Source organism: Scatophagus argus, chromosome 4 (assembly GCF_020382885.2).
Source record: "Scatophagus argus isolate fScaArg1 chromosome 4, fScaArg1.pri, whole genome shotgun sequence".
Lineage (NCBI taxonomy): Eukaryota > Metazoa > Chordata > Actinopteri > Scatophagidae > Scatophagus > Scatophagus argus.
Window position 1 is genome coordinate 809,840 of NC_058496.1, and position 20,815 is coordinate 830,654.

General features: G+C 45.6%; 4 protein-coding genes across 5 annotated transcripts; 2 read left to right on the forward strand and 2 right to left on the reverse strand.

Annotated features, from left to right (window-relative positions):
* Window positions 1-23: 23 nt before the first annotated feature.
* Window positions 24-3,865, reverse strand: rsph14 (radial spoke head 14 homolog). Its single transcript, XM_046386592.1, has 7 exons — window positions 3,734-3,865; window positions 3,192-3,679; window positions 2,605-2,707; window positions 2,223-2,341; window positions 1,282-1,504; window positions 1,066-1,202; window positions 24-382 (listed from the first exon to the last, which is right to left on the reverse strand). Exons 2-7 carry the CDS (start codon window positions 3,364-3,366, stop codon window positions 96-98), a joined length of 1,044 nt encoding a protein of 347 aa, XP_046242548.1. The 5' UTR covers window positions 3,367-3,679; window positions 3,734-3,865; the 3' UTR covers window positions 24-95.
* srp19 (signal recognition particle 19) lies at window positions 3,817-7,104 on the reverse strand. Its single transcript, XM_046386609.1, has 5 exons — window positions 6,748-7,104; window positions 5,479-5,554; window positions 4,609-4,680; window positions 4,399-4,507; window positions 3,817-4,263 (listed from the first exon to the last, which is right to left on the reverse strand). The coding sequence occupies exons 1-5, from the start codon at window positions 6,783-6,785 to the stop codon at window positions 4,133-4,135; spliced, it is 426 nt and encodes a 141-aa protein (XP_046242565.1). The 5' UTR covers window positions 6,786-7,104; the 3' UTR covers window positions 3,817-4,132.
* A 466-nt stretch (window positions 7,105-7,570) lies between these two features.
* LOC124057914 (serine/threonine-protein phosphatase 2A catalytic subunit beta isoform) lies at window positions 7,571-16,528 on the forward strand. The gene is made up of 8 exons (XM_046386593.1): window positions 7,571-8,006; window positions 9,197-9,235; window positions 10,992-11,162; window positions 13,728-13,901; window positions 14,075-14,164; window positions 14,472-14,633; window positions 15,141-15,259; window positions 15,815-16,528. Exons 1-8 carry the CDS (start codon window positions 7,905-7,907, stop codon window positions 15,885-15,887), a joined length of 930 nt encoding a protein of 309 aa, XP_046242549.1. The 5' UTR covers window positions 7,571-7,904; the 3' UTR covers window positions 15,888-16,528.
* A 149-nt stretch (window positions 16,529-16,677) lies between these two features.
* Window positions 16,678-20,250, forward strand: zgc:101664 (uncharacterized protein LOC450064 homolog). 2 transcript variants are annotated; one of them, XM_046386597.1, is made up of 4 exons: window positions 16,678-16,952; window positions 17,412-17,478; window positions 18,029-18,734; window positions 19,504-20,250. In XM_046386597.1, exons 3-4 carry the CDS (start codon window positions 18,096-18,098, stop codon window positions 19,705-19,707), a joined length of 843 nt encoding a protein of 280 aa, XP_046242553.1. In that variant the 5' UTR covers window positions 16,678-16,952; window positions 17,412-17,478; window positions 18,029-18,095; the 3' UTR covers window positions 19,708-20,250. The 2 variants fall into 2 exon arrangements, with proteins under 2 accessions (XP_046242553.1, XP_046242552.1); XM_046386596.1 differs by having other exon boundaries at window positions 16,679-16,952; window positions 17,412-17,502.
* Window positions 20,251-20,815: the final 565 nt, after the last annotated feature.

A 20,815-nucleotide genomic window follows, 5' to 3' on the forward strand; every position in this document is an offset into this window, starting at 1 on the left:
ACATATAATGAATTCATAACGAGTTCATTCATTCATTCATTATCTTATCAGTCGACCCAGCAGGTGTGTTCGGGAGGTCGGAGGTCATCGGCGTCTCAGGGAGTCCAGCTGATGACCCCGACGGCAGTCTGAGCGGCCCGCTTAATGTCCTGGTCCTCCTCTGCAGCCTCGCTCCTCACCACCAGCAGGGGGAGCTGTTCCAGCAGGAGGCGGCGGCCGTCCGGAGCTTCAGCCAGGGCGGTCAGAGCCCGCAGGGAGTACAAGACGAGGGCCTTCATCCTCCTCCTCCTCTCCTCATCCATCTCTTCCTCATCGTCTTCCTTCTTGGACACCAGGTGGAGCAGGACGGGGATGACGTCCAGATTCAGACACTGCTGCTTACCTGCAGGAGGAGGACATTCACTGACAGTCTGCACCAGGTCTGCACCCTCACACCTGTGCTTCAGCTGCTCTGATAGGTCAGGTGCATCACATGGTGCGTTTAAGGTTCAGACAGAAGACAGTAAAAGTCCAGATTATCTTCCTCACAAACAGTGATGTGTCACTTCTCTCTCTTCACGTCTCTGACGGACATAAAACCTGCTGAACCCTCATGTCTCAGAAAATATCTGCTTCTACTCAAAGCTCAAGTACAACTCCCAGAGTGCATCTCACCCACCAACATCCAATCACAGAGCTTCACATTCTGCTGTGTGCTAACAGGGAGCTAAAAACATCCAGCAATTTGAATCAGCACAAGTTCTGATTCTGGATCAGTTTGAGATCAATTCAGTAACCATGACAACAGCTGTTGTTCATCTGCTTCTTTTCCATAGCAACAGCAGCTGAGGCTCATGGGTACTGAAGTGTTTAGGCGCACCCACCAAACTGACTGAAAAACACTTCAGCATCAACCTGATGGTGATGTCATCCAGGTGAGTTTCTGAGTTGGCCAACCAAAAGGAGGTCATTAACAGGAAATGGTCATTCACAGCGAGGAGGAACACGGCAGCTCGTTGTCTCCCAGTGTGTGCACTTCACTGACAGCTGGAAAACAGAACGTCAGCCTGAGGTGTGTGTTTGTACCTGCGGTGGTGATCGCCGTGTACATGATGACTCCTGCAGCGTTGGCCTGAACCTCAACATCTTCATCCTTCAGCAAACCGACCAGGACAGGAAGTACCGCCTCCTCACACACCTGTCGCTTCCCATCGTCACACACACTGATGGGAGCAGAGACAAACAAACAGTGAAAGTTTGCAGAGCTGAGCGACGAGGAAACGCTAAGATGATGACGTTAACCTCAGGGCCATCAGGGCTGCAGCAGCTTCTCGGCGGATGTTCGGCGAGCGATGGCCGAGTTTGTGGCCCAGCAGCGAGACGGCGTCAGAGGCCAGAGCCGGCAGAGCGTCCAGCGTGGAGCAGGAGGTGAGGGTGGAGAGGAGCAGCACCTGCACCTCCTCCTCCTCCTCCTCTCTGAGCTTCAGCATCAGGTGAGGAACCAGAGTGAGGAGAGCCTGAGCACCTGCAGGACGACACCGGACGAGTCACTGACGGTCTGTTCTGAACATCCGTCCTGCTGCTGAGCTCAGACGTTATGAGCAGCATTCAGTTTGACCTCAGCTCTCAAACCGTTTCACATCCAGGACCACAGGAGTGACACGAACTGGACCCGGTCAAACATCAACATTCACTGTGTCACTTAGTCCCCTGATGCTGGGGCCCCTGGAGCCCTGACAAAGGCCCCTGGACCCGCAGTTAGACGACCCAATAGACGCCGGCCCTGAGGGGGATTATGTGTGCACACTGCATTAGATATGCTGAAACTTGTTCTGGTCTCACGTTGTGAGGAGGCTGTGCTTACAGTCCGGTGAGGTTTAGCTACTGGAAACACCTGGTTCGGCTTAGGAAATGCCAGGTTTTGTCACTACAAACACAACTGAAAACTCTCCCTCTCAAACATGGAGGAGTCGGGCGGGTGGCGGGCTGAAGTGGGCTCAGCAGCGTCTCACCTGGCAGCTGTCGTGCACAGGTGTCACTTTAGTGCAGGTATTACTGCTGCAGAGTGAGCTCTGAGTGTGACAACAAACAACATGCTTCATGGTTTAGTTCACATGCAGCCTTTAGATGTCTGCCTTCTACTTTAAAACACATCTGGACAGCATCTGGAAACACAGCAACATATGGACTAATGAAAATAATCTGTCTCGAATGATGGCAGCAGGATAACATGATGAGGGTACCTGCAGGCAGCAGACTGAGGTGGTTCAGCACTCGGTGGACGTTCTTCCTGCAGGAGGACGAGGGGTCGTCCAGCAGCTGACAGAGAGGAGGGAGGAGGGAGGAGGACAGCAGAGCCTGTCTGCAGGAGGACACACGGAGAGACACTAATGAAGACAACAGTGTCAGCAGTGTGGCTCAGGCAGACTCACTCACCACAGGTTCACCTGGACGTCTCTGCTGTGTTCTACTGCCACCTGCTGGTGACACCCAGTACAGCAACATTTCACAAGACTGAGGATTGTCTCCACTTGTCTTGTGTGGATCAACAGTCCTCTGAGAACAGATGGACTGTGTCCTCTGTCTGACAAAAGGCTGTTTCAGTCTGTCTGTCTGTATATTTACCTGCCGATGTAGTGGGTAGTCAGTGTGTGAAGCAGCTCGCAGGTTTTTGTCCTGACTGCTGGATTTTCATCTTGAAACAAAACCTTCAACTGCTCCAGAAAACCTGCAGAAGAAGAAGAAGAAGAAGTCGTCAGCACAACAGGAGTTTAAATGTGTCACATGATGTCTTATTCCCAGTGGGGGGGTTGGATGTGAGTTTCACAGGTTTATTAAAACTGGGAGAAGAACTTTCTGTTTCAGTGCATAAACACAAAACCCTTCAAACCGGAGAGGAACATTTTGAGCAGAATCTGCTGTACTGCAGGCCACAGCAGAAGGGAGTGAAGTGTACTCAGATCGTGTACTTCAGTAGCAGGACTACAGCGCGTTTTTACAGGAGAAATCACTGAAAACATCATCAATACAGCTGATCAGTGACTGATTGATGGCCTGCTGGAGTTTAATTTAGAACAACAAATTAGGTTTTACAAACTCCTGGTGTGTTTTGAGTGTAAAGTAGGTGAAGCTGGCTGGACTGCAGTTCGGCCTGGACTCCTGGTTCTGGTGTTGACGTGTTGACGTGTTGAGTCGGGGTGTGTGTGACTTACCGCCGGTTGCAGCCTGGTAGAGGAGCTCCGGGTTGTGCATCAGGTCGCACAGTGAGTTCAGAGCCGGCAGTCTGCCGCCCGCCGCCGGCCGCTGCAGCTGCTCGAACAGCTGCGGCACCGCCCGCCGGCCGAAGGCCACCGGAGCCCGGCTCGGGTCCCCCACACGGCCCGCCATCGCAGTGAAGCTGGTCTGCTGGCGAACACGCAACAACACAGTTGCCTGGTAACCGCACGCACGGCAACACTTCCGGGTTCGTACCGTATTGTAGCGAATACAGGAGCGTGTGGTTTATAATCCTGTTATTTCTCCTGTAAACAAGTGACTTTCAATCGCATTTTTTTATTTATGAATTCATCAATGTTTTTAAATGACGCTCTTTTCGTTTTAGGTTCTTCTGTTAAGTTTCAATATTTGGTAAATCTGATCACTGAAGTGCTCGAGCACGTCGTCCGCCAGCGGAAACAGCAGAGCGTTGTGATGTCACATCCTTTAAACACCTGAGCTGACCCTGAGGTCCAGTTTGAGCTCCACTCGTTCCAACGGGACCAAACGTTCATTGAACCACTCATTTTAATCCCGACGTGCCAGTGTGTTTCTAATAATTTGCACAAATGAAACCCAGAGACGGAGAGGAAGTTTTTACTGAGAGTGAAAGTGAAGGGAACAGAATGGAGCAACACAGCGAACGCCATAACACAAACGAGCTCGTCTCTCTGCTGCTGCTCGTGTTTCTGGAAACTAAGTGAGCAGGATTCACAGGTCACAGAAAATGTCAAAATCTAAAGAATAAGGAACAGAATTCACCTCCAGCTGAAAGAGTTTCTGTGGTCACAATGACAAAAAACAACAAGCTCAGTGTTTGATTCTGTCTCAAACTGCTGGAATCAATCACGACGACCTCACAATTAGTTCAAAAAGAAATAAAAAACATTTTCTGGCTCTATTTCTTCTTCTTCTTGCTCTTCTTGCCTCCCTCTCCCTGCTGGGAGCTGGTGTCTCCCCCTCCGCTCTTCTGGGTCCGGGTCTTCAGTTTAGGGATCATCTCAGCTACGTAAAACATCACGTCTTTACCTGAGGAATAAAACACGGATTTGTCTTTAGTGATGACCAGCAGCTGGTCTGAGGTCAGTTTCAGGAGTCGAAGCTAAAGTCGTGTCGTGTTCAGAAGGTGAGTTTCAGTGTCTGTGCTGTTGGTGCAGGACTCACGGGAGGAGAATTTCTCCTGACAGAAGCTGCCGTCAGCCTGCTTCACCTGAACCCTGACACGACCTCTGAACTGGACGTCCCTGTTCCACTCCCTGGGATGCATTTTGTTCTGGAACGAACGAACGCACGCACACACACGTCATTTAACCCCTGATGAAGAGTGTGTGATATTTGCTATCATCTTCAGCAACAGCAAAGTTTTTCTTTCACCTCCATGTAGACGTTGAGCCCAGCAGCCGTCAGGACGTCTCTGATCTCAGCACAGGACGGGTTCTCAACAGCCTGCAAACACACACACACGCACGCACGCACACACACACGCACGCACGCACACACACACACACACACACACGCACACAAGGCGTTAGAATATAATTGATAGAGAGAGAACCTTTGCTCATCTGGGGCTGAAACACGACCTTCATTCTGGCCTCAATGGGTTTCAGTTTGATGTGATGATGAATCTGCTGTGTTAGCAGGGAGACCAGCTGCATCAAAACAAACGCACCCGATTCCTTTCTGAGCTGCATCAAGTATACACACACTGCACAAAATGAGTGTGAGGGACACCGGAGTAAAAGGTGGGGAAAGAACACTCTTCTTAGCCGACTTAGACGTAACACCACAAATCAGTGCAACCACCTGCAACATCACAAAAACAAACGGTCAGCAGAAATCCAGCGTGGACCTTCTGACCGCAGGGGAGCTCAGCTGTAAGTCTGATCAGTTCTCAATCGTGTTCCAAACACTCAGCTGAAAACTCGCCCATGTGGTGTTTCAGTGGACGCAGAGACAACATCCCTGCTGATGAAAGTGAATATTTCACTAACATTCCTGCTTACACGCAGCTGAGAGATCAACAGAGACGTCCTCTTCCATCAGTCTTTGAAGCCATCGACTCTGTCAGCAGCCCACATTTAAATACTCAAGTCAAGCTGCTGCTGGTATTATTCAGAACCAGGTTTTTATGACCCGACACAGAACATCACTGTGACCCACACATCATGAAGTCATTTTGAACGTGACCTCACAGCAAATCAAACCACACAGTGATGGTGCAACATGACGGAAACGCGTCACCTTCTCTGTGGGGATCCTTCGTCCTTCAGCCAGCGTCTTCTTACTGTTGATGTACACTGGATAGATGCAGATGAACCTGAAACACACACACACCGGCAGCTGTCACACTGTGTGTTCGGTTATGAACTCATGTGAAACGGGAGCTGACGGGACGTCTTGTTATCTCAGGATGAAATGTTTTTATCATCATGTTCTCTTTCTGTGGTGAAAAGACACTTAGCTATTTTATCGTTTTAATGATCTTTTAATTCTTATGTGACACGTTCCATTTTTACAAATGTAAATATTATTAAATACTTTCATAATCTGGCGGTTTTGGATGGAGGGAAAATAAAGACTCACTTGTGCTTTGGAAAATTCTGGTGGGCTTTTCTTTTTTAATTTTTATTGCTTATAGGCCTATTTGGCCTATTAATCATTAATCATGTAATTGAAAAATCATCCTATCACACAAATTATTGCACGATGAAAATAATACTCAATAATACTTCAAGAATTTCCCTCCAGGGATTCAAGAATTTCCCTCCAGGGATTAATAAAGGAATTCTGATTCTGATACTGACCCTCCATGTTAATGTCATCTCCTCACAGACGCTGGCCTGACCAGCAAATGGCTGTGAAGTTAAACTAACTGACTCTTCATCTGATTCCAACATGGAGAGTTTTGTCCTCTATCGCCTTCAGCCAGTATACAAGCTGTCCCGTCCTGCAGTCCCGGAGACCTTTTCTACACGTCATGCTAGAGGGCTGCTACGCCACTGTCGTACAGAGAGAGCGGCAGGCCAAACTTAATGTGAACACTAAACAACTTTAACAGTCTCTGCCTTGGATTTTATACAACATGGTTTTACATGTAACACAGCAGAAAGGGGTCATATTGAAGTGACATACTGTTAAACAGCTCTTACGCGATTTAGTGACTCGATTTTTGCTGAGAAACTCGATTTAGCCGATACTCAGATACTCTCTGATTGACGAGCTAACGTTACTACGTCGATGGTTTCGGCTAGCTGTACACACAAAAAACTACTTTTATTGTTGGATTAAACAACATAAGTCCAATTAAATATTGACCGAATTAAAGAACTGCCCTTCAAGTTTGACGTCTTTGGAACAGTAAGAACCGGTAAACTACTGAAATTTTCAGATACCAAATGTGTCTGAAATTCATGAATCGTCTATATGAGATTTTCAGTGATTGAACGAAGGGCTAAACACTGTTAGCTTTAGCTTAGCGTAGCTAGGCTAACGTGCGAGACAAGAACTCACCTTTCTTTATCAGCGGGGTTTTGAGTTAGATGGGCCATCGTTTGTTCGTTGGGCCGTTTGTCTAACTGCAGACGGTCGAGTCTTGCCGGTATGTACTAACCCAAACGTTAACAAGAAAGCGAGTAACGGCACGGTCAGCTTTGTGCCGTAAAACGCACAGCCATACGGCTGCTCCACATGCACATTAACTGACTGTTGACAAGCAGTCGGTGCGCTCGTTTCACTGTACAGAGTGCGCCGGGGTTACTCTACACTCTGTGGCCACTAGCACGCACCTGGGAGATCTTTTATTAAACCTTTCCAAGTAGATCTGTAGCGTAAACCCAACCTAAAATACGACTCTTCCGAGGGCCCATCGTGTATTTGTTGTGTCCTGCTTACGTGTGTCTGCAGATTGAATGTCACATTTGAGACAAGTGCCGTCAGAAAATGAAGATAGGTGTTTTTTCCAGGTAGATACCTGGATTCGTTTAAGTTTCTGCTGTGAACAAACAGTATTTAAACCCACTTAAGAGAAATTCTCTTATTTCTAATGACCAATTCCTAATTTGGGAGGTGTAGTGCTGAGCAGTAATGAACACATTTTCTGTTTTTTTTTTCTGTCATTTCGAAATCCTGTTTTCAAGTAGGTTAAGGCAGATCATGACGCAACGCGACTGTGTATGTGTTATTTAAAGGGACCTCAAAGAGAACTTTGGTGTTTATTAAATTTTCAGGTTGTGGAAGAAGAAAAGGGTAGTAATTTCCTAGCAGTGTACTATATGTCCACGCGGTGTCGCTGGTGCGCTGACGCTGGGCGATGCTGAAATGCCCGGATGTTATTGTAGCTAGCTCTTCTTAGCAAATCGGCTAGCCGCTGCGACGCCGCTGTTTCTTGGCGCTACGGTTTGTCGCATCGGGGACATTCGACCATTTTGACTCCCCCGTCCAATACAAACTGGTTTTTAACGTTGGTAACTTAACATTGGTAATTTATCATGATAGAAGTTGATTGAACGGCTCGTTAATTTTAGGTCTTATCGTTGATTTTCCAACCGGTTTGGCGGGACTAGATCGGGTTAACAATACGACAAGCTAAGCAGCTAGCGTTGAGACACAGGCCAGTTTGTTTTTTCAGGTAGCTAACACAGCTAGCTTAGCAAGCTACCGCTGCTGTCATGGAAGACAAATCTTTTACTAAAGAATTAGACCAATGGATCGAACAGCTAAATGAGTGTAAGCAGCTATCGGAAAACCAAGTCAGGACACTCTGCGAGAAGGTAAGTTGGCCAACAATCAGGGATTGATTCTGAGTCACTCGGCCTCGCTTTCAGTGTGGCCTAGCGGTGAAGATTGCGAAGGTGGCTCCGGCTAATTTCTGGAATCATTTCACGGCAAGGCGGCTATTTCTGCCTGCTTTCGACCAGTCACCCCGAGGCTGCCGACGGTTCACAGCACTGTAGAAGCTAAATAATTTTTCGAACGTGATAGCGTCTTGTAGTGCTCTGCTTAACTTAATAGGAGTGTGATAATGTGGACGGTTGTCGAACAGCCGTCGTCTTGGGAAAGACGGGCCGAAAATTCGCATCATTTACATCATGACCAGTAAATAGACTGAGCCCGTTTTACTGCCATTTAATTAATGGGGCTACATTTTGTGCACATACCAGGACCCATAATGCACCTAATTCCTGAGTTTTACATTGTGGTGTTGTGTCGAGTGTAAACGTTGTCTAATATGTGGTTGAAATGCACCGCGCCCTGTCTTTATCGATCAACCGTTTTATTGCATAAACCTGCCAAACATCTCGGTTTTCAGACCTCACTTCAGTTTTGTTTCACCATAAAATAACTCATTTGGTAGCTTCAATGTTGTTGTCAAAACACAAGGACTTAAATCACACTGCTGAGAAGAAGTAGGCCATTATCCCTACAGGCTCATGTAGGGATTCATTTTGGTTCTTTATGAGTCGAAATGAATGAAGGGAAAGAGGGGTTTGTCAAGTAAAATAGAAAGTATAGTGCAGATTTGTTTTGGGATGAGCAATCTGATGTTGATAAATTACGAAAAAGTCTATAAATTTGTACTAATTATTCAGCAAGTTCATCAACTGAAAAAATGAGCGTATTCTTCTCTGTTATGAGGATTTCTTGCTCTTTTGTGTATTTATCCCTTGCTAAAGCAAAACTTTTGTTAGTTTGACAAAAGAAGTTCAAGTCAATCATTGAGCCCAGAGCTACATGGTTTCTGCCACCAACCAAGTCATTTCAGACGCTACGGTGTCCTGTTAGGTCACGCAGTATTGACACCTCAAAATAACCCATCAGTCTGTCATGAAGGCTAAACATGGACGTGAGTGACATGAGTTACTGTTTGTCTTTAACCTTCTGTCTACTTTGTGTGATCACTTAGCATCTGCAGTGTTTTTAAAGAAAGTTAAACGAAGAATCTGTGTTTCCTCCTCTGCAGGCCAAGGAGATCCTGACCAAGGAGTCCAACGTTCAGGAGGTGAGGTTTCCTGCTATACCAGAGAAAAGTCAAAGCCATCCATGTTGATTTCCTCTGTGGCATGGCTGCTCGCTTCAGGACAACGTGCAGGCCTGCAGAGTGGACCGAACATCACATTAGAGTTTAAAAATTAAACCAGAAAATAATCAAAGGAGGAAAATATTGTGGGACAAAAACTTGGCTCTGCTGAATCCATTGTTTCAATAGTAAATTATATGACTGAGAAAATGAACGATATGAGAATTTGAACTCCAAGCAGGGACGCAGCAGAAGAGGACAGACTGTTCAGTCAGATGTTGAAATGTTCAGCTGGATGGTTTCCAAACTGCCCCAAAAAGAGAACTAAAGTAAAACTGATGAAAGTTTTTTGTGCTGGAAGTTGCAGTGAAGTTTAGCAGAAATGAACCCGAACAGGTGATGATCAGCTGTTTCCAAGTGACATTCACACACTCTGATGAGAAGGTCCTTCAGCTGAAACCAAACAGTATTTTTGCCGTTTAGTAGACATGCAGTTATGAAGGACCGACGGCCGATAATTAGCTGCTTCTTAGGCAAATATTGATAAGATGATCAATGACTTCGTATTTTAGTGTTTAAAAGGGAAGTTCATAACCTGTAGATGTTGTGCAACTGAGAGTAGGAAAGACAAAGATGGACTTTTAGATGGGACACACTTCTCAAGCTGAAAAAAACGTCCACACTGGCGACGACGTGTTATTGTGTGTGGATCTACAGACAGAGCAGCTTTAATTCGATCGGAGTGTCGATGCTGTGCTTCCTAAGCCTGCGACAACAGTTTGACTTTGTGTTAACTGTTCTGTTTATTGTATAAAAAAATATCTAAATTTTGCGTTAATGGATTATTATTGATGGTGCGTCCCCACGGAATGCATTAAATGGAAGTTGTTTGAATGAAGTTGTCGTATTTATAAAGGACGTCTTTTCTAATATTAAGAAACATCCAGAGTCTCATGTGGACGTGGACTCTGAGCTTCGTCTCTCTGGTGTTTGTGCCTCTGCAGTGAAGAACAATCTCACACCTTGTTTACACTCCAAACTGTGTGTCTGCTGAGCTGCTGGCTCACACACGCTTTCCTTTTTAAATGCCACAGAGTCTTTTTAGAAGCAAAGGTCTGCCAATAAATGTGCGAAAGCATCATATTAATTCTTTAATAAAGTCAGTCACAGTAGGTTCCAGTTATCGCTGTTAGTTTTCTCAAATGCAACAGTTGCTTTTATTGTGTCGCACAGCGTCATGTTTTTCAGCTGTTGGCTTTTTCAGTCCTGTTTGTGCTTCATCTCCGAGGGGAAATAGAAAAGCATTTTGAGGAAACTGCACTGTTGGTTGAGAGTACTGAGACAGGATGTTTTGCAGTCAAACCCAAAGGTGATATTAAATATAATATGGAAGCCAGCCGTGGCCATAAGTCCAGGCTTTGGAAGTCACCAGTTCCAAATGTTTTTTGACTTGTAAAACAAGACGATATCTACTTGAACTTTCTTGTCATCAAAGGGACGTCTTCCAGTGGCTGCAGATTTATAGAAATGATCCTGAGAGCTCTGAAGAAGTAAAATGACTTTCTAAGAAAATTGTTAAGAAGTCTTTGTTATGGATATGTTTTTGAGAATGAATCTCAACTAAAAAATACTAAAAGAAATGTGTCATGAAAGTGTAAAATGAAAGGAAGTGTACTGTCTGCTGATCTGTTCATCCTGTCTGAGACGATTCGGTGACGTTCGTTACCTGTGTGCTCAGGTGCGATGCCCGGTGACGGTGTGCGGCGATGTCCACGGTCAGTTCCACGACCTGATGGAGCTGTTCAAGATCGGAGGCAAGTCTCCTGACACCAACTACCTGTTCATGGGAGACTACGTCGACAGAGGCTACTACTCTGTGGAGACGGTCACGCTGCTTGTCACGTTAAAGGTAAATCTGCTGCTTCTGGTTTCAGTGCTGATTGATGTTTCCACTGGGGTTTTTGTTATGTATGTTGGGGAGCTGCTGATATGTGATCGGTATCAGTGAAGGAATGTGCTTGTCCTACTTGTTTTCATCATTCTTGGGCTGTGGGAAAGAGATAAAATATGTGATAAAAAAATAATTTTTAAAAATGTCAATTTAACCCAGCAGAAGCCCAGATTTTAGTGTTTTATCATCATGTTCTGTGGCAGTGTAAACTGTTAATGTGTCCTGGGTGCGAAGAACAGGACAGTTATTTACATCCTCAAGGGTTTTGTTCTGAAGTCCTGTGAGATTCAACAGTGACTTACAGGTGTGGCCCACATCGAGACCCGGCACAGGTCTGGTCCTGCTCCTTTTCTCTATTTCAGTTGGGCAAACGAAACAGCGGCTCTATCCAACCAGTGAACAAAACTGCACAGACCAGCAACATCTCAGATGATTCACAGACGAGTCGGTGTGGCTGAACTCAGATGCAGAAGACTCTGCAGCGTCTCTGCCGACATTTAAATTGACCTCCCAGCGACTTGCTGCTGTTTATCAGCTGATTTCACCCTCCCTGCTGTGTCAGCAAACAGGAGCTCAGCTGACAACTGCCTGAAACCGAATATTCTTAATATCAGCCAATACATGAATACTTGATGAATTAACACTGATCTCCTAACTCGGCTTTCGAACATTTGACGAGTAGCTGATCAGTTGTTGCGTCGACCCAACACCTCCATCAGGCTGTGAGGTGAAAGCAGAGCGGCTTCAGTCCTCTGCGTCTACACGTGATGTGTTTAGGGACAGCGTTGAGTGTGGGTTGCTGGTGTTTATAATTACTAGAAAATAACAGCATGTCACATGCTACAGATTATAGAGTCAAAGGGAGCGATGCACCGCCTCATATGATCCGTCATGTGATCTCAGACGCAGATGGCGAAAAAACAAGCTGTAGTAACACGTTGCGGTGAGACGAGCAACAGCAGAAGCTAAACGAGTCTGGAAGAGACGGCGGTTGGCAGACGCGGTCAGCTGAACTGTTAGCCTGAAGGGCTCGTGTCTTCAGTTTGAGCCCCAGTGCAGAGAAACACTGAACTGCTCCTGAATCAAGATGCAGCCGTTAACCTCAGACTGACACCGGAGGCTCAGCTGTCCGGTGCTGCGTCCTGTGCAGTAATGTGTTTTCAGTCTTCACTGTGTCATCACGAGTCTGAGACAGCCGTCGGTTCTTACAGCAGGCCGCCACTTCACACTGCTGACATTTTGTTTATTTAGCCAAATCAGATAAGCTGCAGAATAAACCTGTTGATCTGGCTGCCTCAGTGCATTTAGAAATGTCCTCCAGTTAGTCTGAAGCAGATTTGCTCAAACAGAAACATGTCGTCATCAGCAAACACACTCCTGTGATTTGGACATCAGGAAGCGAATGCACTCGGTCTGTCTGTGTTGATAGTTTTACTGTCAGCTTTTATTGTGTCATAAACACGTTGGAAAGAAGATGACGTCAGCTGAGAGGTCAGATTACCGGAGGAGATAATCTCACTGGAGGACAGGAAGATGGACGAGGTTTGAGTGCTGACGCTGATGCAACACCTGAGTTCCACTTCTGCTCATTCTAAAACTCTTCTTTTTTTAATTAAACAAGAGATGCCAAATGTAAACTCTTAAGTCCAGTATGAAACAAAATGGAGACTATTGGAGACAAAGAAAATGCTCAGTTTTTGATGCTTCCGTCACATCAAACGTTTTAGTTGTTTTTCCAGGAGAAAACCTTCAGTTTCTTAATGTAAGAGGATGAACTGACTGTCGTTTGGGTTTGATGTTATGATGGGTTTTCTGATCCTCATCCCAGAGGAAATTTGAAGACCGATGACACACTGCAATGATTTGTACTGATGCAAAAAGCAATCAAACGATTACCAGACGGCAGATAACAAAACGCTGCTGCCATCCTGTTAAAAATCCAAACTCACAGTAATTCTGATTAAACTGCTGCTTTAATGAGTAATAAGTGGGCATCCAGCAGGTGGTCTGTAAATGTTTCCACTCGTCTTCGCTTGACTTGGATGTTGTGAGTCAGCTGATTTTGGGACTCGATGACCACGACTGTGGACAAGATATGCACTGCAGGAAATGCTGAGTCATGTTAAACTGACCGACTTCCTCTGCATGAAATCATGTACACGTTTTACTGCACCTCAGCAGACTCAGCCTTACAGCAGCAGCTGTCAAAAAACAAATGAATCAATCAATAGAGTGATTGATCATTAGAACAACCAGTGACAGTCAGGCTGCAACCAACGAATAATAATTTCACTATCAATTAATCTGATCTGATTATTCTCTCGTTTCAATGAAAATGTCAGGAAATAATGCAAAATGTTCTGAAAATTGGAAGGTTTTGTTTCAGAAGGTGAAAGTGACAAAACTGAAACTATGGAATATTTTTGTTAAGCAGCTGATTGGTTAATGTTTGAGTGGTTTCGGCTCTAAACGAGCAGAATCTTTAGCTGCAGCCGTTTGAACGTTTCCTGTTGCTTTGCTCAGGTTCGTTTCCAAGAGCGAATCACCATCCTGCGAGGGAACCACGAGTCACGGCAGATCACGCAGGTCTACGGCTTCTACGACGAGTGCCTGAGGAAGTACGGCAACGCCAACGTCTGGAAGTACTTCACAGACCTGTTCGACTACCTGCCGCTCACCGCGCTGGTTGATGGACAGGTAGGACACTTGACCAGGACGCCGTCTCTCTGCAGTTTAAGTGTTTAAAGATGTTAATGGTGACAGAAAAGTGGCTAAAAATGTTGTTGTTGTTTTATTAATTTTGTGACTCATTTTACTTCCAGTCGTGTTAAAATAAAGCTGGAGGCTTATTTCTCTTGCTTTTATTTCAGATCTTCTGTCTCCATGGAGGTTTGTCTCCCTCCATAGACACTCTGGATCACATACGAGCTCTGGACCGCCTGCAAGAAGTCCCACATGAGGTGCGCGCACACACACACACACACACGTGTTCATCATGGAAATTGGTGCTGCTGCCTCTCTGAAACCACTGCAAAGTCTGCTGTAACTCTTAGTGCCGCCTGGCTTCCTGTCTGGCTCAACTCTGAGCTCATTGGAGGATCAACACTGTTGCTCATTGATGTGTTTTAAATGGAAGAAGATAAATGAGGCAGCGAGTCGCATTGTGTGTGTGTGTGTGTGTGTGTGTGTGTGTGTGTGTGTGTGTGTGTGTGTTGGAAGACACAGTCTTGTTCCTTCTGTGGGTTAACGTCTCCCCTCCTCCCTCAGGGCCCGATGTGTGACCTGCTGTGGTCGGACCCTGATGATCGCGGTGGGTGGGGCATCTCTCCCCGAGGTGCCGGCTACACCTTCGGTCAGGACATCTCTGAAACCTTCAACCACGCCAACGGCCTCACCCTGGTGTCCCGCGCCCATCAGCTGGTCATGGAGGTAACACACACACACACACACACACACACACACACACAGACTCTACACACAGCATTTAATGAAGAATCAAAAGCAGCTTCTGCCAAAGGAGGCAACGCAGGCCAAAATGTGTGGAATTAATACACAACCAGCGCTGTTGTCATCACTGAACGTGTCAAATCATCAAACATGAGATTTCAAAGAGAAGAGCTCAGTGATGTCCTCAACAGTCGAAAGCCCAAAACTATTTCGTTTGGGATCATATAGGATGAAAACAAGCAGGAATTAACAAAATAACTGAAATGATTTGGCACATTACTTGAATTGTTTGAAGTGTGTGACGCTCCCTCCTCACCTGAATCAACTCCAGACTAACACACACACATCCTGCTAACACAAGTGGACTGAAGGATCCTAAAAATCCTCACGTATCCATGGCAACATAACATGATGAGTTTGTTAGGGTGCAGTTTGAGGACCTTTGAAAGGTTCAGCAGTCTGACCACACGTGTATTGTTGCTCCTTCAGGGCTACAACTGGGGCCATGACAAGAATGTGGTGACCATCTTTAGTGCTCCAAACTACTGCTACCGCTGTGGAAACCAGGCAGCCATCATGGAACTGGACGACACTCTGAAATACTCTTTGTAAGTAAAAGGACATGAAGGAAGTGAGACGTAATATTCAGGTGGGACTGGGAGATGTTGGACTCAGTTTATTTGGTTTTGTTAGCAGTTTTGTTCTTTTAGTGCATTTAAAATGTCTGAATGTTTGTCCCACATGCACAAAGACGTCCTCAGTGATGGTTGCCTACATCAGCTGTCCTGTGGCTGGTTGACCTCAGTCCCACACACTGAGCTGAAGCCTGGCGGTGTGGGACGACCTGTGTGAGAGCGAGCGTGGAAGTGGGGCACTTCCTGGCTCTAAAACGGTCTTTGAATCACTGTTAGTCTGCCAGTTCCAGTTTTTCTCAGTTTTTTGCAGTCGCTCGGCTCACCAGCCGCTTTCTGCCGGTTGTTATTCAGGTCTTTTGAATGACTCACACAGACTTTATGATGGATTAACAAACAGCTGATGAGCAAACACAGTGTGGGAACATCCTGTCTGCATACAACACGGTGTACCAAACATCTGGCTGTATTTTTTCCTGAAGTACACAACACACTGACTCTGTCAATAACAAACCTCTTCTGCCTCCGCAGCCTTCAGTTTGACCCCGCCCCCCGCCGCGGCGAGCCCCATGTGACCAGACGCACTCCTGACTACTTCCTGTGAATGTCCAAAGCCATCCCTGTCAAGCATCCACAAAGCTCCACCCCCCACCCCTCCCCCACCCCCTCATTTTGGATGGAAAGATATGAATAATACTGTACCAGGGAGAATAGAAACAAACGATTGGCTGATGAACCAAGATTTTAAGAAAAAGAAACAAAGAGCGGCCCCCTCTACAGTCTTGTTTTCAGTATGCTGTCATTAATGCTGTGCTTCTGGGGAAAAACAACACGTACAACTATGATCTGTTTTCTTTATTTTTTTGTTTATTACATGTTTGAAAACGAGAAAATAAAACTACCAACGTGGACCAAATGTGCCATATTCTGATCCTTTTACAACATGTACTACGCGCAATGTTTCTTTCTTTGGTTTTTGTTTTGTTTTTTGTTTTTTAGACCAGCACTAAAACCCTTCCTACCTGCCGTCACCACACCTCACATCTCATGGCATATGTGCTTTTTTCTGTTGCAAGATAATTTTAAAAAAGAAGAAAAAAAAGGGAAAAAAAGTTTGCTTCAAGTAGTACAGCTGTCAGTTTTAGCTGTCCAGGCTGCAGCCGGTGGTCATCTCAGCAAGTATATTACTGTAATTTGAATAAAGACAACAGACGTATGAAATAAAAATGTCCTATTGACAAACTAGTGGGCCGCGTCTGTGTCATTTCTTCAGCTTCACGTATGTTTTATCCAACAGTTGTGAAGAAACTTGAATTCACAAAACTTGTACAAAGCAGATAAACGCGAACCGAAGAGAATCGCGATGGAAACATTTTCAGGAAGAGACGGAAGTTTCTCTGAGAGGAAGTGACGTTTGGGTTCCGGCTTGTGAGGATTTAAGTGTCTGTAGCGTAAAAAGGTGTGACCTGAACCAAACCTAAACATTATTGTTACATATAACACGGTTATTTAGAGGCAAGTAGTACGTGAAACCAGAACAACTCAAGCCACACGTCATTCCAACCATCGCGAGAGTTTACGTGAAGCACACGACAAACTCCATGTCAGTTGCCGTTTACATTCAAGCTAACTCCCTGGCTGTTCCTAAAGGACCACGAGTCCCTGACAGGTTTGTGGTTTATGTTATTAAACTGTGCTCGTAGGTGTTAAACTACCTGCTGGGCGTGTTTGCCTGTCGCGCCTCCATCGCAGCCAAGCAGTTTTCTGGCTCGTCAGTTAGCTTTGTTTAGCTAACAACAGCTAGCCGCTAGCATTACGAGCTAAAAACATTTGCTACCAGTTAACTCCTGAAATGTTCAAATTAAGGATTGTCCAGTGTGATCAAACGAATTCAACGCATTAAACTGTAGCAGCCCATTAAATCGGTAAAGTATAAATGAAATGCTAATGCTAATGATTACCTTTAACACTACATATAACTGTAGTGGATTTAACGTTCCGCTGAAATGAGCGGATTTCTGTACTTCTCTCTTCATAGTCTCATCTTGTTTCAGGCTTTGATTTAGCTGAGTTTGGTAACTGTTTCATATTAATCGCGTATCACGGTATTTTATGTTCTGTTATTCAGCTGACATAAGGAGAAAGCAGAGCAGATCTTCAGGAAATGAAATCCAGTGCCTGGTCTTCGGCTCAAGGTGGCAGCAGTTAATCTAAAACAGGTTTGATTTTTGTGTGTCCGACATTTAGATGCAGTCTGTCATCTCTCCTGTCAGTTTAGACTGGAAGCACAAACCGGACTCGGTTAGCGTCTCCTGTTCTACAGTCAAATCACGGAAGATAAGATTAGATTAGATTAGATTGATTGGTCTTTCTTAGTCCCGCAGTGGGGAAATTCTAAAAATCCCTGAAAACTTCAAAAGATGTTTAACAGCTCACATTTATGATCTCAGTTTCTGATCCTCAAAAAATGTAAAGATTCTTTTAAACGTGGTTTTAAAAGTATCTGCTTTGTGATTAAAACCATTTCCATCAGTGTAGCATTTTATTTATGTTAAAGGACAGTTTGCACGAGTCAGGAGTTCATCTCAGTTCAGTTGTGCTGCAGGATGTCTACACTGGATTCTTCTTAAGAGATGATCTGATGCTCAGATGTGCTTTAGTGTTCTTCTTGATCCTCCAAGGGCTTCACTTTGTCTAAACTGTGTTGCTTCCTGCCATGTTCCCATCATGCGTTGCTCTGTTTAGCTGAAGTGACATCATCATGAGGAGGAGGCGGGTGGTGCAGTCTGACCTCTGATCTCCGTCCATCTGTATGGAGGATGTGGTTCTGCACTACCAGGCTGGATCAGCTGCTGGGCTCAGCTCTCTGTTGGAGAGGACAGAGAAGCTTCTGGAGTCTTTCCCCTGCCGGACTCCCCCGCCCTTCACCCCCTGGTTCCCCACTGCTGCAGACCTCCATCTGCCCATTAGACCTGCCAGAGCAGCTCCCGTCATCACCTGCTCAGGGGATTTCCTCTGTGAGATCAGGCCACTCACTCACACAGCACTGACCAAACCACAGAATCCTGAGGTTGATGGACTTGTTGCTGAAAGACCTCGTGATTGTCTTCATGCAGAAATGACACAACCACCACACGAAAATCCACGAAAACTCAAAGCTGACTTCTCAGAAACCCCAAAGCATCTCCTCGCAGTCTCGCTCTTTAACCACCCAGAGAGAGACGTCCGCAGACTGTCCCCTGAAAAAGACAAAGATGGCTTCCCTGTCACAGACTCGCCGGTCAAACGGTCCTGGAGCATCTTTACACAGAAACGAGTTGTGCTGCAGAGCTCCCAGTCCATGTCCAAGCAGTTTCACCACCTGGTGTCCACCCACAGCCTCCACCTCCGCCAGAGGGCCAAGTGGGTGATCAGTCAGCACAACTGTGGGGCAGCGCGGGACATCGAACAGGTCAGCCAGTCAACTCATTTACAACATATAACACACTCAGCAAAGTGGAAGCTCACACACACACTTATTGTGTTACTGATGTTACACCAGAGCTTCAGTGGTCGCTGCTGGCGTCGCTGCTGCATTGCATGGTGGGATATTTATCCCAGCATAGTGACCACAGCTCACAGGCTGAAACAGTATGCACTCGTCTCTCAGAAAACTCTCCTCGTGAATCCATGAACTTGTGACATGAAGGTCTGCTGGGTCCTGCAGCTGTGTGACACTCAGCTGTGTCCACGCAGATCAGAGATCAGCTGGTGGGAATGCAGGGTAAATGCTGACATCTCCGTTTGGGCTTTGTGTTGCTGTTTCTGTGGATCTTTATCTTGTTTTTCCACTGTGCTCAGGACCTCCTCAGCTGATCTCAGTGTCGACTTACAGCAAGTTTTATCTGACCTGCTGGAGCTGCAGCCATCAGCGCAGTGACGGAAAATTAAATGAAATGAAATTAGTTAGTATTCTGACAACAGACAAATCATTTAGTTGTTTTTGAAGGAAAAAATACCAAAAGGCTTTCAGAGTCTCAGAGGTGGAAATAATCGCATACTGAATATTTCTATGAACATTTCTTCTGTTTTATTGTAGTGAATCAGCTGGATTTTGATGTGTAGCTCGATTTCTCATTTGTAATTCTTTTTTTTTGTGAAACATCATGAATGTGACAGGTGACTGCACACCTTCCTGTCTCATTTCAACTTTGCTTCATCTTCACCTGCCTCCTCTGCAGGTGTGGCGGGCTGTGAGCCGGGCCGTCCGGAGCTCCAGGTTACCGACGTGTAACGCCAACATCCAGAGGGAGCGGGCGGAGGTCTGGGTGTTCTGCGACGTCCTCCACTGCGAGCAGGTGGGACGCCTCCTGAAAGACGAGCTGCAGCTGTCGGGGAGGATCAGCCTGTCGGTCGTCAGACTGGGAAACATCTTCAGCATGTAGAAGATCTGCAGCTGGAAACAGTGTGCGTGATCTCAGGTTTTCAAACATGTCTGCAGGCCCTGATTGTCCATAAGGAGCAAACATCAACCCCACAGGAGGAATCCCGGTCGTGTTCTGCTCCCAGGCCACTGTTTAGTTAAAGACCAGCTTCAGAAACCAGGATACTCCAAAACCTGACCAGAACCAGATACCACTGCGCGTGTAAACACACTAAATGTGGAAGTTAGGGAGTGAATGAATGTGTGTGTGGACTTTTTGTAATCACGTGATGAAACATTTTAACAGAAATTCAGCAAACAGAATTCATAAGCTGATTCTGATTCTGAAAAAGCTGTAAACAGAGTGTACATTTTCTAAATAGTCTGTGATTTTTACTTCATTCATATTTTATACAAATCATTAATGAACCGATGGAACCATCAAACAGATATATATTTTTTCAGGCTGTAATGTATATTTATGAATTTAAGAGCAAGTGGTTGTGTGCGCCTTGAAGATTTTGTCATCAGACTGTGGTGTAAATAAAGGTTGTAATATTTTTAATTGTGTGCTGTGATGGATGGGCAGTTCTGCATGTGACTTCAGCTTGTTCTGGAAAAGCTGCAGCAGCAGTCACATGATGGAGTCACCCTGCTTTTCACTGACACAGAAAAAAAAACTGGCGCCCACACACTCACACACACACACACACACACACACACACTCACACACTCACACACTCACACACAGACAGCCATTTTCAAAGACTGCTGCTTGTGTAAGACCTGAATAAATGAGGACAGCCCCCCACATCACACACACACACACACACACACACACACATTCTTTTGTTGCCATGGTCCCCTGTCTTGACAGCCGTACTGCACTGCACTAAAAATCTAGGTTACAGGATGTGACGTCGGTGCCCTGCCTCCCTGCCCAGCTGTAATCGGCTTTAATCTCTTAAATCCTTGTTTATTGCCTGTTAAGGTATACGAACTACGTAATCTAAAGAGAATGTTTTAGAAAAATTAGAAAGTCGCGTTTAGATTTTTAAGCACCGTTTCCAAATGTTAACGGAATATGTCGGGGTGCTCTGTACGGCGCATTAATTTTGCAACGCATTTTC

Bases quoted from the DNA above. Each gene is read 5' to 3' on its own strand.
- rsph14 (XM_046386592.1), bottom strand. From the start codon at position 3,366: ATGGCGGGCCGTGTGGGGGACCCGAGCCGGGCTCCGGTGGCCTTCGGC. The intron at 2,342-2,604 runs GTAAATATACAG...GTCCTCCTGCAG, and splicing joins ACTACCCACTACATCGGCAG to ACAGGCTCTGCTGTCCTCCT. The intron at 1,203-1,281 runs GTTAACGTCATC...TGCTCCCATCAG, and splicing joins GCAGCCCTGATGGCCCTGAG to TGTGTGTGACGATGGGAAGC.
- srp19 (XM_046386609.1), bottom strand. From the start codon at position 6,785: ATGGCCCATCTAACTCAAAACCCCGCTGATAAAGAAAG. The intron at 4,681-5,478 runs GTGACGCGTTTC...GTGTGTTTGCAG, and splicing joins GAAGGATCCCCACAGAGAAG to GCTGTTGAGAACCCGTCCTG. The intron at 4,508-4,608 runs GTGAAAGAAAAA...CGTTCGTTCCAG, and splicing joins GGCTCAACGTCTACATGGAG to AACAAAATGCATCCCAGGGA.
- LOC124057914 (XM_046386593.1), top strand. From the start codon at position 7,905: ATGGAAGACAAATCTTTTACTAAAGAATTAGACCAATGGATCGAACAG. The intron at 11,163-13,727 runs GTAAATCTGCTG...TGCTTTGCTCAG, and splicing joins CGCTGCTTGTCACGTTAAAG to GTTCGTTTCCAAGAGCGAAT. The intron at 15,260-15,814 runs GTAAGTAAAAGG...CTGCCTCCGCAG, and splicing joins GACACTCTGAAATACTCTTT to CCTTCAGTTTGACCCCGCCC.
- zgc:101664 (XM_046386597.1), top strand. From the start codon at position 18,096: ATGGAGGATGTGGTTCTGCACTACCAGGCTGGATCAGCTGCTGGGCTC. The intron at 18,735-19,503 runs GTCAGCCAGTCA...CCTCCTCTGCAG, and splicing joins CAGCGCGGGACATCGAACAG to GTGTGGCGGGCTGTGAGCCG.